This window comes from Ailuropoda melanoleuca, chromosome 19 (genome assembly GCF_002007445.2).
Source record: "Ailuropoda melanoleuca isolate Jingjing chromosome 19, ASM200744v2, whole genome shotgun sequence".
NCBI classification, from domain to species: domain Eukaryota; kingdom Metazoa; phylum Chordata; class Mammalia; order Carnivora; family Ursidae; genus Ailuropoda; species Ailuropoda melanoleuca.
Window position 1 is genome coordinate 2,770,876 of NC_048236.1, and position 14,216 is coordinate 2,785,091.

General features: G+C 48.3%; 1 protein-coding gene across 3 annotated transcripts in view; it reads right to left on the bottom strand.

Moving 5' to 3' along the window:
• Positions 1–847: 847 nt before the first annotated feature.
• Positions 848–14,216, bottom strand: part of MRPL14 (mitochondrial ribosomal protein L14) — a 13,780-nt gene continuing 411 nt past the window's right edge. Inside the window, exons 1-4 of one of the 3 annotated variants that reach the window (XM_019794374.2) lie at positions 13,986–14,120; positions 7,976–8,090; positions 3,507–3,585; positions 848–1,320 (exon numbers count right to left, since the gene is read on the bottom strand). In XM_019794374.2, the coding sequence (XP_019649933.1) occupies positions 954–1,320; positions 3,507–3,577 (438 nt within the window). In that variant the 5' untranslated portion in view covers positions 3,578–3,585; positions 7,976–8,090; positions 13,986–14,120 and the 3' untranslated portion in view covers positions 848–953. Of the gene's footprint in view, positions 1,321–3,506; positions 3,586–7,975; positions 8,091–13,985; positions 14,129–14,216 lie in introns of those variants that run through there. The other 2 variants (XM_002914459.4, XM_034647926.1) reach the window with 2 other exon arrangements.

The following is a 14,216-nucleotide window of genomic DNA, read 5'->3' on the forward strand; positions in this document are numbered from 1 at the left end:
CCATTCCTACCAAGTAGGTGCCATTACATCCATATCCCCATTTTACAGAGGAGGAAACTGAGGGACAGAGAAGTGAAAAAACTTGCCCCAAGTCAGGAAGCGGTAAGTGGTGGTCAGGACTCACACGCAGGCAGTCCGGCTACAGCGCCTATGCTCTTAATCATTACGCTACTCTGCCGCTCAGAGGCCACGGGGACAGACAAGCAGTGCGTGCCCAGGATATTCTGAATGAATAAACGAATGGATTTATAGAAGAGATGAGGAGAGCTCATTCAAGGAACTGAGGGAGCCCCCAAGTCTCCCCCAGATCAACAAATAAATGGACTCACCTGCACAGGCCCAAGATCAGGCCATCTGCCAAAGAGAAAGGCTCACCCGTCTCCCCAGCAGTCATGGGAAGAAGCTCGCTGCTCCTGAACACATGGGAGCGTCCTGGGCCCTGGCTGAGGGTACTCCCCGGGACAGAGAGGATCACTGCCTGGGTCTAGTGAAGCCTGAAGGCAATGTTCCACTAGATGAGACAAGTCCCTCTGCCCTTATTCATGCTAACCTGTGACCTTCCTAACCATTTAATACCTCGGGCCCTCTGACACAGAAAGAGGATACTTTGAATGGCAAAACAATTAAAATAAAAAATAAAAAAGCTTGCCTGGTTAGAAAGTGCCTGAGTCCAACTGCACATCTATGAATTAGCATTTGGTCTGTACCTCCACTTTCCAGAGCTTGATAATCCTGGATGAGCTCATAGGCTATCTCATGCCATCTGTGTGACCAGACAAGGGTAGGCCACCTTTTAACTTGCTTCGGTGACATTTACCTCATGACCACATCCCAAAAAGCTCAGGAGGAAACATACAGGAAGAGGTTTATTATTTCACAGGACACTGCTCCCCGCCATGGGGCCGCAAGCTCCCTCCCATGAGTCCCAGGGCAGTCGGCGGCCTGAGCCCTGCTCACACAAAGCTCTGAGCAATGGCCAACACCTTGGAAAATTCGCCTTCCCTCTGGCGTAGGCTGGTGGGGATGGGTGTCTTAATTCGGGTCCCCACAGGGTTCCCATTGTCCTCGATGAGGACCACATTGTTGGAGTCAAACCTGGGGGTCATCTGGGGACCGGGCATGCGATGCCCCACAATGAGTGCCTTTTTCTTCTGTCCCTTGATGGCCAGCAGTATCCGGTCGCCCACCGTGCCCACCCCATTCTTGGTATAGACGTGGATGCAACGAGGAGGCCGATGGTATGGGGTATTCCCCAGGGCACTGTTGTCCACCACACGGACCCGCGTCATCTTCTGAATTGCACTGAAGCTCCCAGTGGTGCTGGGGAAAGAGAAAAAAAGTCTGAGGTCTGTATTCTCCTGGTCAGGGTGCAGACGCCTCTGAGGGCAAAGCCTGGGAGAGATCACACGATAGCAACAACACGCTGTACAGAGCAAAACCCAGGGCCCTGACAGAAAGTCAGGTGCCCAAGACAGCTTCCTCACAGTCAAAAGCTTCTGCTGCTGGGTCAACATCTCACTTTGGAGGGGTTTTAAAGAGAACCCAATTTTCTGTTACAATGAACTCCATGGTAGTCTTAACTGAAAGCCTTTGGTATCCAAAAGAACTCTGAGGATTAAGGGACTATTTTATGGGCCAGGCCTCCCCCATTGCCCAGCCTGTAAAACCTGCTCCCCCAGAATACAATGATTCCAAGATTTCCCATCTATGTGTCACTGCCAGATGATATGAGTGAGTAGGTTTGCTACGGGAGTCCCCTGACATAACAGAAACCAGAAATAAGTCAAGGTAACGATCTTGTGTTTCAGTGCATTTTTCCCCACTAGACTGGAATTGTTTTTAAGAGTACCTAAAGGCAGATAAGCTATTATTAAGCAGTCTGATAACAACAGGATTTTTTTTTTTTTAATGTAAAGGCCTGGGCCTTTTTTTTTTAAAGATCTTATTTATTTACTTGAGAGAGACAGTGACAGAGAGAGAGAAAGCACAAGCAGGGGGAGTGGCAGAGGGAGAAGCAAGCTCCCCGCTGAGCAGGGAGCCCAATGAGGGGCTCGATCCCAGGACCCTGGGACCATGACCTGAGATGAAGGCAGACGCGTCACCGACTGAGCCACCCAGGCGCCCAACAGTGGGATTTCTATTTTCCTGATGCCAGCACCTTAAGTGCTATTCTCCAGGGTAACCCTAGGCTCTCCCTTTGCATTCTGCATGCCTACTCTGGGGCAATTTTATTGATTCCCTTTGCTTCCAACTAGTAAATTCCACCTCCAGCCTCACTTCTCTCCTGTATTCTAGCCCTGTATTTCCACTCTAAGCTCCCCCCGACATGTCCCACTGATACACTAGGTCCCACACGGACCTCATCATCTTCCCTTGCAAACCTCCCCATGCTGCTGCATTCCTTATTTAGATAATGGCCTCTCCAGCTCCCAAGCCATAAATCTCTCTCCATCAACTGCCTTGGCTGCCAAGTCCTATTGATACCACCTGTGAAGCCCCTCTGTCCTCTCCCTCCACCCCCACCCACACTTCCTCAGCTCGGCAGCTTTCTTTCTTACACCAAGACTGTTACAATAGTGTCCGAACTGGTTCCGTATGCCTCATGTTGCCAGCCAAGAGCTCTCTTTTAGAACATAAAAGTGAGACCACTCCCCTTAGAACTGTTCAGTGGTCTACCACTGTCTACGCTGTCAATAACCTGGCCCCCACTTACCTACTATCTGAGGGCCACAATCTCTTACCACTGATCACAGAGTGGTCTGTGCCCTCCAGGCACGCCACACCTCTCGGCCCTCCCCGGAGGCCTGGACCGGGCCTGCTCCCACTTCCCTTCTGGGAAGGCTGCCTCTGCTCTCCCTTCCTCCTCCTCCATTAGCAGCTCCTGTCTCAAGCCATCCAAAGCACCGTAAAAACCTCTATTATTATACTGGTCACATTCCCTCAGTTATTTGTTTCCAAGTTTGCTCCTGTGGCCAACTGTGAAGACTCTTTCAGGACAGGAAGCAATTCTTATTCATCTATGACCAACCCTAGGCGCAGTGCTCAGTAACCGCCAGGGAGTGAGCGCACGAATGGGGCCAGGAGGCATGTTTGCCAACAATAACGCACCCCGTGCTCTGTGTCCTGGCTTAGCATCTAAAAGGAGGGGAGGCTGTCACACTTTTATCATGCCTGAGTTTTGGTAATATGCATGTAACATTTTAAAAAGAGATTCTGTTTTTAAAAGAGAAGGTTTTCATGCACAGGAGGGAATGACGGGGTTGAGAGACGCTGGAGTCACTGCAAGAATCCAGCAAGGACTGAGCTTCCTCTACTGTGGGCCACTTCCTACCCCACCGCCAACAGCAAGGTCACGTCCTTACCAACCCTCTTATCCAACCTGACCAAAGCATTTAGCTTTCCTACATGCCAAGCCCACCTCCCTTTCTAGTCACCCAATAACACCCAGCCCTGATGAGAGGCTTACTCAGTCAGACATAGCTTCAAGAACTGAATGGGAAAGTTACCTGAAACCGCGCTGGCTGAGTGCTCTGCTTGCATGGGTGAAGGGGCCCCCGAGCCCAGCACAGAAAGCCATGGCAAATCCTGCAGAAAAAGAGGGGAAAGGGTTTATTTCTAAGTCAGTGTCCTTACTCAGAGCCAGCCTGCCAGGGACTTGTGTGGGAGATGGTACTTCCAGCATAAGATCATTAGTCACTAAATATAAATCTTAGTGGTTAAAAGCTACGCAGATGATTAGATGGAACTCCAGCTACAGTTCTGCTGATTCATATTCTAACTGGGGTCAGAGAGCCGGCACGGCCCACAGTTGCTCTGGCTATAATACAATAGCACGGAGGATGCCTTCCTGGTTACATCACTTCCACGGGCAGGAAGAAAGCAGGAACCCTCTAGTACACACCCGACCAGTGACCCCTCCCCAAGTCCTCCACGGAGGAAAGCCTGCACGCTAGTGCTGCTGGTGACACTTGTGAGCCTCCTGAAACCAGAGCTTTTACTCCCTGCAGGTAGACTACCTGAGCAACTGCCACATTGTCACCACGTCACGTTTCCCCAAATAAGAGCCAGGACACCTGGGTAGCTCAGGGCTAGCCAAGTAGGGCCAAGGGATGTTCCTGGCAAGTCACCGACCGAAGCCTCTCTTTGGGTCAGTCTCCCAAACGACAACCTAACACAGAACCCTACCTGCCCCACACTACAGCTGACAGCAGAATTTGGGAAAGCAAGCTGGAGACAGAAGAAAAAACACTGACCCAACACCAGGGCCTCCAACTTGCAGAACCCCAACCCTGCGGCTCCCTAGCACCAACAAATACGGCAACCCCAGCGGCCTACAACACCCGGGCGTCAGTTAGGGGCATGTCGAAGAAAACCCCACAGCCAGCTGGCAATTCCAGGGGCAAGACATGCCTGTTCTATCCAAATGTTTGGCTGCAGAGGGCCTCATGGAGAAATCTGCTGAGAAAGGCCTCTACCACTGCAGTATTTACACACAGCCTTCCCTCACATAAGTTCAAAGCACCTCAGATAAGATTTTATTTAATAAGAGTGGGAGGGGGAGCCATTATTTACTTCCAAAGAAATATCTAGACACACCAGAAATGCTTATTAACGACAATTTAGACTCAAATCATAAGCTTAGTCTCCAGCCTTTTCCTTAAGACAACCCAGGAAGCAGTGGCCAAAAATAATCAGAAAATTAAATGCAAAAGAAGGCACTGACCTTACAGAGCTATTAACATCTGACACACCGAATCAAAGACTATCAGATGAGGCCAGCTTTACCTTTATAGCCAAAGCTAGGTGACCCTGGACAAAGAACTCTGAGCTTCGGTTTCCCCATCTGCAACATCTACTCACAGCTGCTCATGGGATAGGCAGAGCAAAGCACGGAGCGCAGTGCCCGGCACTCAGTACCTACTGGCTGTCTCTGTCACCATCGTTGTCGCCCATCCCATCACACCTCCTCTCACAGATGAGGAAACGGAGAGACAGAGAGACGACGTGACTTGTGTGAAGCCCCACAGCTAGCCACGTGCAGACCCAGAACCAGAACGGGGCCTGGCCTTGGCCCCAGGGTCTTCCCCCACAACCTACAGCTTCACCCCGCCATACAAAGCTCACGTCTCACAGGGGAGCTGAGGCTGAGAAGCAGCTTTAAGGGTCATCTGGTCTGCTTCTGTTTTCTTTATGAAAATTTAGCCCTATAGTTATAACACATCAGGCACAAGACTAAGTACTTTACGTTACCGCCTCATTTAAGCCTCCCAAAAACCTCTACGAAACAGGCATTAGTATTAGCCTCATTTTACACATGAAGAGTAATTCTCTAACTGGCAAGGCTGGGGAATTCGCCCACGGTCACACAGCCAAGGGTGACAAAGTTGAAATTTGTGCCCCAGGAACTGGCTTCCTGAACCCAAGCTCTTACTCAACAGCTAACATGGTTTAACTTTAAATATTAATATTTTTCCAACTGTGAAATCATCCTTGTTCCATCACTGATCATCACAGGCACATTTTTCTAATGCCCAACTTAATGCTTGCTGAATTAACTGAAACGTATAAACACCAGGTGAAAATTGCTCACTTTAATCCAATTTAAGTTTTGAGGACAATGCGTAGTGTAGGTGGCAGGAAGAGCTCCACACTCTGAGCAATAACTGAAGATTGGCCTTAAGGGGAAAAAAAAAAAAAAAAGGTCTCTGAAAAGCAGTCCGTCTGGTCCAGGCTGCAGTGACCTCTGATCTCAGCCAAGCTTTCCCATCTGATGCTGGCGGGCCCTTGTGCTCATTCCCAGGGAGAAAAGAGGCTCCTCAGCTCCTCCACAGAACCCTCAAGATTAGCCCAGCACCACCCACCCACATTCCCTCTCCTGAGAACTGCAACACCCTGCCTCTCCACACTGCACCTCTTCCTCAGTAACACTTATGTTAGCCAAGGACTGCCGAAGTGCTGGGGGCTTCCCAGAACTTTCCCGACTCGGGTACAACAAACCCACGATTCGAGGCACCTCTCTCAAATCTGCTGGGCAGCCTGGGCACAAACCCAAACCCAGACCTCCTCTCCGTGCCTTGTTCACAAGCCTCCCCCACAACCTTTGCCCGGCTCTGCCCGGCTAAATCTGACCCGGCGCCGCATGCACCCGCCCCAGGAAGCCTGGTGTAAAACTGCAGCATCACTCGCTACCCCTCCTGCACGCTGAGGACATCTGGGGGTCCGCACTGGAGGAACTCTCACCGCTCCAACGTTCACTACCCAAACTCAGTCAACTGCATACATTTGGATACTTTTTTTCAGATAAGGCTGAAAACCCTTAACATTCTAGTTCTTTTTTTTTTTTAATTATTTATTCATTTGACAGAGAGAGACAGCCAGCGAGAGAGGGAACACAAGCAGGGGGAGTGGGAGAGGAAGAAGCAGGCTCCCAGCGAGGAGCCTGATGTGGGGCTCGATCCCAGGACCCCGGGATCACGCCGAGCCGAAGGCAGATGCTTAACAACTGAGCCACCCAGGCGCCCCCATTCTAGTTCTTGCTACTCACTCTCCAAAACTCAGGAGCCAGAGGTCTTGGTGACATGCCATCTGAACTCACACCGGAACTCAGAGATCATAGAGACTCAGATGAGGATTATGTGTGCTGCCATCAGGCACAGGAGTAATACATTCACATATCCAGGAGGTACTTCCATTTTCACAAGACAAGGTCCAATCCAGACTTTCCACTAGCTCTTTAGCGGATCTGATAGTGATCTCCACACCCAAAGGACTTGAGACATCAAATGGACAGCAGTGAGCATTCCCATGAACACAAAAGCACCAAATATATTCACTTACTATATACACATCCCTTATTTCTTTAAATAAATAAATAAATAAATAATCAATCTGTGGTCCCCTCCACTCCCACCCCAGCAGGTCTTGAGAGAGTAGGAATGCAAAGAATATTTGTGGAATAAAATAAATGAGGTAGCCAACAGAAAAACAGATTCCCCTCACCCAAGGCTCTACATAGAAGGAAAGCCAGACCCCGTAGAGCTCTCATGTGTGCACGAGGAACCAGGACATCACAGGCAAACATGCTTTAGGAGAACCACGATGCTGGTCATGGGAGATTAGCCCTTGCCATGTTTACAAGCCCCTGGAATCATCTCCTGGGCCTGGTGCCGACAATGCCCACTGTGGAAAAGCACCTCATCCCACCACTAAATAACTGGTTTGGAGCAGGCCAGAGTAATGGAAGCAGCAATTTACTTCAAAGCAACTCCAATCGACCTTGATGCTTTTTCCCAGCATAAATCCATCAGCAGACACAGGCCCTGATTCACTTTAGGGCAGTCTATATATAATGCTCTGTTTCACAAGCAGTGTCATTCTGAGTCTCCTGTTTGCCCAGGAAACTAACCCCAATGATATTTCCTCCTCCACAGCACTCTCACTCAGAGGCCAGGTATTCTGTAAACTCCAGTGCCAGAGATGCCTTTTCATGCCACTTCCTGGTCAGCACCAAGTACTGCCCTCCAGGTTTAGGATATGAATCACAGGGGCGCCTGGGTAGCGCAGTCGTTAAGCGTCTGCCTTCGGCTCAGGGCATTATCCCAGCGTTCCGGGATTTAGTCCCACATCGGGCTCCTCCGCTGGGAGCCTGCTTCTTCCTCTCCCACTCCCCTGCTGTGTTCCCCCTCTCGCTGGCTGTCTCCCTGGCTGTCTCCCTGTCACATAAATAAATAAAATCTTAACAAAAAAAAAAAAAAAAAAAAAAGGATATGAATCACAACCTCTCCGGACAGAGGGAAGGGGAAGCAATAGAAGAAAGGAGGGAGGAGGGAATGAAAGAGAGAAATCACAGAATGCAATCCAAGAACTGTGCTCATTTTCCATCCTGGTTTAGCTTTAAGATCTCCCTTCTGTTTTGAAGGCCAGGGAGGGCCATAAGCATCAGGGACACACAGGTGAGTTTTTTACTTGACATTACCTTATAGGTCCCACCGGAAATACACTTGTTGAGGGCAGGGACCAGGCCTGCACTGCTCAGCGCTGCGCACTCAGAGGGTTCAGTGCAATGCACATGAATCGAGTTTACTAAGTATCTGTTAAATGAAAACAATTCAATCTGCAATTACAATTCATGCTCCAGTTCGAGAGAGGCTTCATGCTGGGGGGTTGGTGGTCTTTCTTGTGTCCTTCACTCAGGTTCCCAGTGACTTGGGGAAGCCTCTTAGACACAGGGAACTCGTGTTTAATGAATTTTAATAAACAAAGACTGAGCTGGAAAAGCAGAGAGTCTATACCGCTGGTGCTTTGTAGAAAGCAGGAATGTACCACTACTCGAGCAAGAATCAGCCAAATGGTATACTTAGTATCACTGTTTCCACCTAAACAATTTCCATCTTTAAGTGCCTGATGTGTTATATACATTTAAAGGCCTCTCGAGGCACCTGGGTGGCTCAGTCCACTTCTCCCTCTGCCTCTCCCCGTGGCTTGTGCTCTCTCTCCCTCATTCTGTCTCTCTCTCAAATAAATAAATAAATAAAATATTTTTTAAAAAATTAAAAATAGGGACGCCCGGGTGGCTCAGTCGTTAAGCATCTGCCTTTGGCTCAGGTCGTGATCCCAGGGTCCTGTGATCAATCGTCAGGCTCCCCGCTCCACAGGGAGCCTGCTTCTCCCTCTCTCATCTCTCCTACTTGTGTTCCCTCTCTTGCTGTCTCTCTCTGTCATATAAATAAATAAAATATTTAAAATATAAAAAATAAAGGCCTTGCAAGGGGATGGGCTCCAAAGAAACAAACAAACAAAAAATATATCAAAAGTTCAGCACAAACACAAAGGCATGTTCAAAGGACATTGTCAGTAACTGAAGAGAGATGCCATACAAATGCAGGGCCCAGTCACAAAAACGAAAAACACCTAGGGTAAGGATAGAAGTGTCCTTAATTAAAGCAGAGAAAAGCAGAAGCCTACCAGCTTCCAGGATTCAAAAAAGGCACTCCCTAACCCTCTACCCTATCATGCAGACATAGCCCCTCCCATCTCCTGCAGGTGTTGCCCCAATCTTTCTGTGCCAATAAGTACTCTTATCTGTTGCTTAAAAACTCATTACTGTTTTATCGTACAATTAGTCTCTTTTAGGAAGTTTTGTGGGTTTTTTTAACCTCACACAAGTAGAAAATGTTACAATTCTCAAAGTACTTTCATAGATCATTTTGTTGGATGACTCCCTACTTTTTTTTTTTTTAAGATTTCATTTTTAAGTAATCTCTCCACCCAACGTGGGGCTCAAACTCACAACTCGGAGACCAAGAGTTGCATGCTCTACTGACTGAGCCAGCCAGGCACCTCCGATGATTCCCTCATGAGCACCCAACGGAAACCTATAGACAAATAACAAAGAGCGACAGTCTGCGAGGGGCTGGATCTGCTAAGGGTTTTGAATAGTTCTGGGGTCTCAATAAAGTACCATTCTGCAGACAAAGAAATGAAGTCCAAAATGCTAAGCAACGTGTTGACTGTCCAAGGTTAGAACTCTGCTTCTATTGCACCTACACAGATAACATGGCTGCTTTAACCACTAATAAACTTCACAGAAACACGCCACGCTGAGCATAAGCATTCCTTCTCCTCTGTCGAATCTTTTAAAACTCAGGAATTAAAAAGCTGTCTTTTTTTTTTAATTAAATTTTACTTAGTTAACAGTGCAATATAGGTTTCTGGAGTAGAATTCAGTGATTCATCATTCACATACAACACCCAGTGCTCACCACCAGTGCCCTCTTGAATACTCATCTAGCCAATCCCCCACCCACCTAAAAAGCTTTTAAAAAAAATTATTCATTTTAGATTTTTAGAGAGAGAGTGTGCATGCGCAAGTGAGGGGAGCGGGCAGAGGGAGAGAATCTCAAGCAGGTCTCCCCTCCCCCACTGAGCAAGGGGCCCCCTATGGGGTTAGATTCCAGGACCCCGAGATCTCGTGCCCTAGAGCCAAAACCAAGAGTCTGACGCTTAACTGACTGAGCCATCCAGGTGACCCTGTCTTTTCAACAAATATCTGTACTACACCCAGCCCAGCCTAGGACCAAAGCTGAAGCTGATCTGATTCACCTGCCAAGGTGTCAGTTTTCACAGCATCACTGTCAATAAGCAAAGCACCCCTCCATGGCACAGCGGGCTCTTTCTACCAAGTCTACCAGTGAGGACCCCATTTCTCAATTTGATTCACAAAGATAAAATGTTTCAGGGGTTCTTGTCCCATGCTTGTTTATTTACCTTACCCTCCACTTGGTAACAAAAGTATTTAAAATAGTGGTTCCTTAATATACATGTCAATTCTCAATTATTCAAATTGGCTTTTCAACGCGTGGATTCAACGCGTGGATTTTATCTATCCTAGCTTTGCTCCCCCTCCATCCCTACCTCACAGGTGTGCAAACAGCTACAGCCCCAGAAATAAGTCTGTAACAATCTTGATATGGCCAAACTCAGAAAAACTGTACAAGGCAAAGTTAACTTCCACTTAATCACATACACATTTCCTTCCCATTAGCACCTCTACTGGGCCACTGGCAAGGAGCCAGGTTTATGGAGCTGTCAGTTGGGCATGCGGGCAGTAGAGAAAGAAAATCCTAAGGGAGACCCTGGACTCAAAGACAGGATGCTGCTGATGAAAAGCCTACCTCTTCCACTCGCATTCTCTGGGACCTCAGCAACTCTCCGTGAAGAGGGGTCCAAGGGAAGAGCAAAGAGGCATGCAATTGAAAATGCTTTGGCTTCCCTCATGAAAGGGGCTGTCTTCCAGTGGGGAATCCCTCTCTGAACTAACCAGTAGGTACCAGGTCTGCAGCATAAGCAGTTTCCCAGATGTTGACCGGGGAGAAGAGCCTGACTCACTGATTCTCAGGGCAGCACCATGGGTGTGTCTTTAAAGATCCCTCAATCTTGAGGCACCTGGGTGGCTCAGTCAGTTAAGCATCTGTTTTTGACTCGGGTCATGATCCTGGAGTCCCAGGATCCAGCTCCCCGCCAACCCCCATGCATCAGAATCCAGCTCCCTACTCAGCAGGGAGCCTGCTTCTCTCTCCCCCTCTGCCCCTCCCCCCTGCTTGTGCTCTCTCACTCATTCTCTCTCAAAGAAATTAAAAAAATCTTTAAAAATAAATAAATAGGGGTGCCTGGGTAGCGCAGTCGTTAAAGCGTCTGCCTTCAGCTCAGGGCGTGATCCTGGCATTCCGGGATCAAGTCCCACATCGGGCTCCTCCGCTGGGAGCCTGCTTCTTCCTCTCCCACTCCCCCTGCTGTGTTCCCTCTCTCGCTGGCTGTCTCTCTGTCACATAAATAAATAAAATCTTAAATAAATAAATAAATAAATAAAAAATAAAGATCCCTCACTCCTAGAAGTATTTTTCACAGGTTAAAGTAGACATGGCGAAGTGCTCCTTCCCTTTTCTAAAGACACAAATGATTTTTAGAAAGTTTTTGACAGGGGGACTTTCCCACTGAGTTGTGCTTCACTAATACATAAGCTACCTGCTGCCTTTTTAAACAAGAACGTATACTACCTGACCCAGAGAGAGCAACACTGCTGGACTCTGAATCAGTCCTTTCTTACAAACCTCTGTCATTGCTAATACACATGTACAATCGCACCAGGGTGAGTTACAAACCATCAGCCTCTAAAACCAAAACAAACCATCAGCCTCTAAAATAAAAGCTAACTTGTAACTTGATTTTTGAGACCATCAAAAAAGAGACCTTTGGAGGCCCCAAGTCCCCCCAGAGCCATAAGAACTATCCAAGTAACAAAAACCATAGGAAAATCCATGTTATGTGGGTCCCCCAACACAAAAATGGGACAAGATAGGCTTAAAAGAACTCTTACATCGTCTAAGATTCTAAATGTTGAGGCGAGTCTAAATAATCACATTCAGTGCCCAACAGAGTGCCACCTGAAAAATGGACTCCATCCCAAAGTTTTTACCCCTGATATTCAGGAGCCATAATAAAATATTTTGGCCACTGTTTCTTCACGGATTTCACAGTGCGTTTGATTCAATTATCATTTCAGGCTTTTTGAAAAGTTCCCTCTTCTTTCTGTCTGTTAATATGTGGTAATCTTAATCAGGCACAGGCAGAAATAGACCAGGAATCCCCCACATTTTCAGTTTAAAAAGTAGTAATACATAAGAAATACCTTGTAGTGATCCTCAGAGATCCACTTCCATTATAAGTGCTTTTGGCAATGGATCACACCAGCTTTACAACCACAAAATCAACACAATATGGGAAAAGTTCCATAAGATATATACATCCAAGAAGCTCTATGGGTTGAATGGACAATTCCATCTAAGAAAAATAAAAGCAAAAAAACAGGGCGGAACCCTGTTCATCTCAACTGCTTGCTCCTACCCAAAACAACTCTCAGAATCCAAATCTACATTGACTCTTCCCCCAGGGAGTCTACCAAAGACAATTTCCCCCCCTCCTCCTTTCTAGCCTTTCTAAGTAAGCCACCCACTTCCTACTCCAACAAAATGCTTGTTCTTCAATCCCATGTATTTCCATGAGTGAAGAGTAAACTGTCTTTCTTCTTGGGCAGTACCTCCCCTAAAAAGTAGAGACCCACTCCGTTCTGTACTGTATATTCCCAGTGTGCTGAGTCCTTGTAAACAATTTTAAATGACTGAACGCTCAGACTGAGGAAGGCAAACAGGAGGACACGGAAGACCAATGCATCTCGAAGTTTTCTGTGACACACAAAAACACACATAGTATAACACCTAACACATTCATATACGTATGTATTCCTGAAGTAAGCATCAAGAAACAATACTTGGTTTACTAAGTACAATGCACTCTGGTATCTTTTTTTTTTTTTTTAATGATGGCCATGATCCACTAACCTGGATTCCAGCTAACGAATGGGACTTAGTTTGAATAGGAGTTCAGTCTGAACTGCAATAAATCAAACCTCACAGTTGCATTCCACAATGAACCTTTCTCAGCCTTCTACTAATGAACCTTTTAAAAAGTCAGCAGACAGCAGAGACAATGACCAATCACAAGAACCAGACACAACCAGGTAGGCAGGGCCCTTCCTCTGTCCAGCAGCCAGGGTTTAAGTAGCTTCCAATCTCCCAGCTTTTCCCAAGTCACCCAAGGGTACTGCATCCATATGCCCTTTTGTTACCCTGTTTATAAATTCAGTCCATTCAATCTCTTAAGATGACAAAGTTCATTTATTGCCCACTATGGAAAGCAATACTTCCTTTTTGCCCCCAGACTAACTCCCTTCAAACCTGAATGAAGAGAGCCTTCCAGGAACCCAAAATTCAATCAACAAGTTGGTACTCTGCGTGCCTTTGTGATCTATTTGTGTGGGTGCTATCCAGGAGTATGTATGCACACACACGCCTGTCCCTCTCTCTCTTTCCCTCTCTTCATCTTTCCTGTCTTAGTCCCTGGCTGATGCAGCCTCTGGTGAAATGAGAAACCTGGGAACCCCCTGGAGCCGGTGGGAGCCACGCATTGGCATGATAGTAAAAGCAGTGGACTCACTCTCCACACCACAGAAGCGCCTGGCAAACGAGTCACAAAGTCATCTGAAGACCCAGGCTGAGAAAGGGAAGGGAAGACGAGAGAAGTACACAAACCCCAGGAGCCGCGGCAGGGTGACCGGCTGAAGCCACCTCGCAAAGGCCTGACCGCAGCCCACCCCTCCGCAGGCCGGCACCACATCCCTGGAAAGGCACGTGAGCGCAGGCGGGGGTCGCGGGATGCAGAGATGAACGGGGCCCCCGCCACCCTTGGGGACTGGGAGGGGAGGGTCGGGGACAGGGGCTGCCCCTCTGCCCTCAAGGGGTCCACTAACCTCCCACTCCAGCCTCTCCCTACCCACCCCGGGGAGTGCGCCTCCCCTAATGCAGGGAAGGAAGAGAGCGGAGAAAAAGTTAGGAGCCCGACGCCCATTCCCCCCAGCCATCCTGCCATACCTCTCTCGCCTGCCGGGAATATCCCGCCGCGGGCCTCTCTTGCCCAACGCCGCCTGCTCCCCCCACGCGGCCTCTCCACTGCGCCTGCGCGCCCGACCCAGCCAGGCGAGCGGCGATCTGAGCGTGCGCGCGCGCCTTGCGTGTCCTGGCGTGGGGGGTGGGATCTGCGAGGCCCCGCCCCCTCCTCATCCCCCTCCCTCCTCCCGTTCCCTCCCCCAGACACTGCCGCGG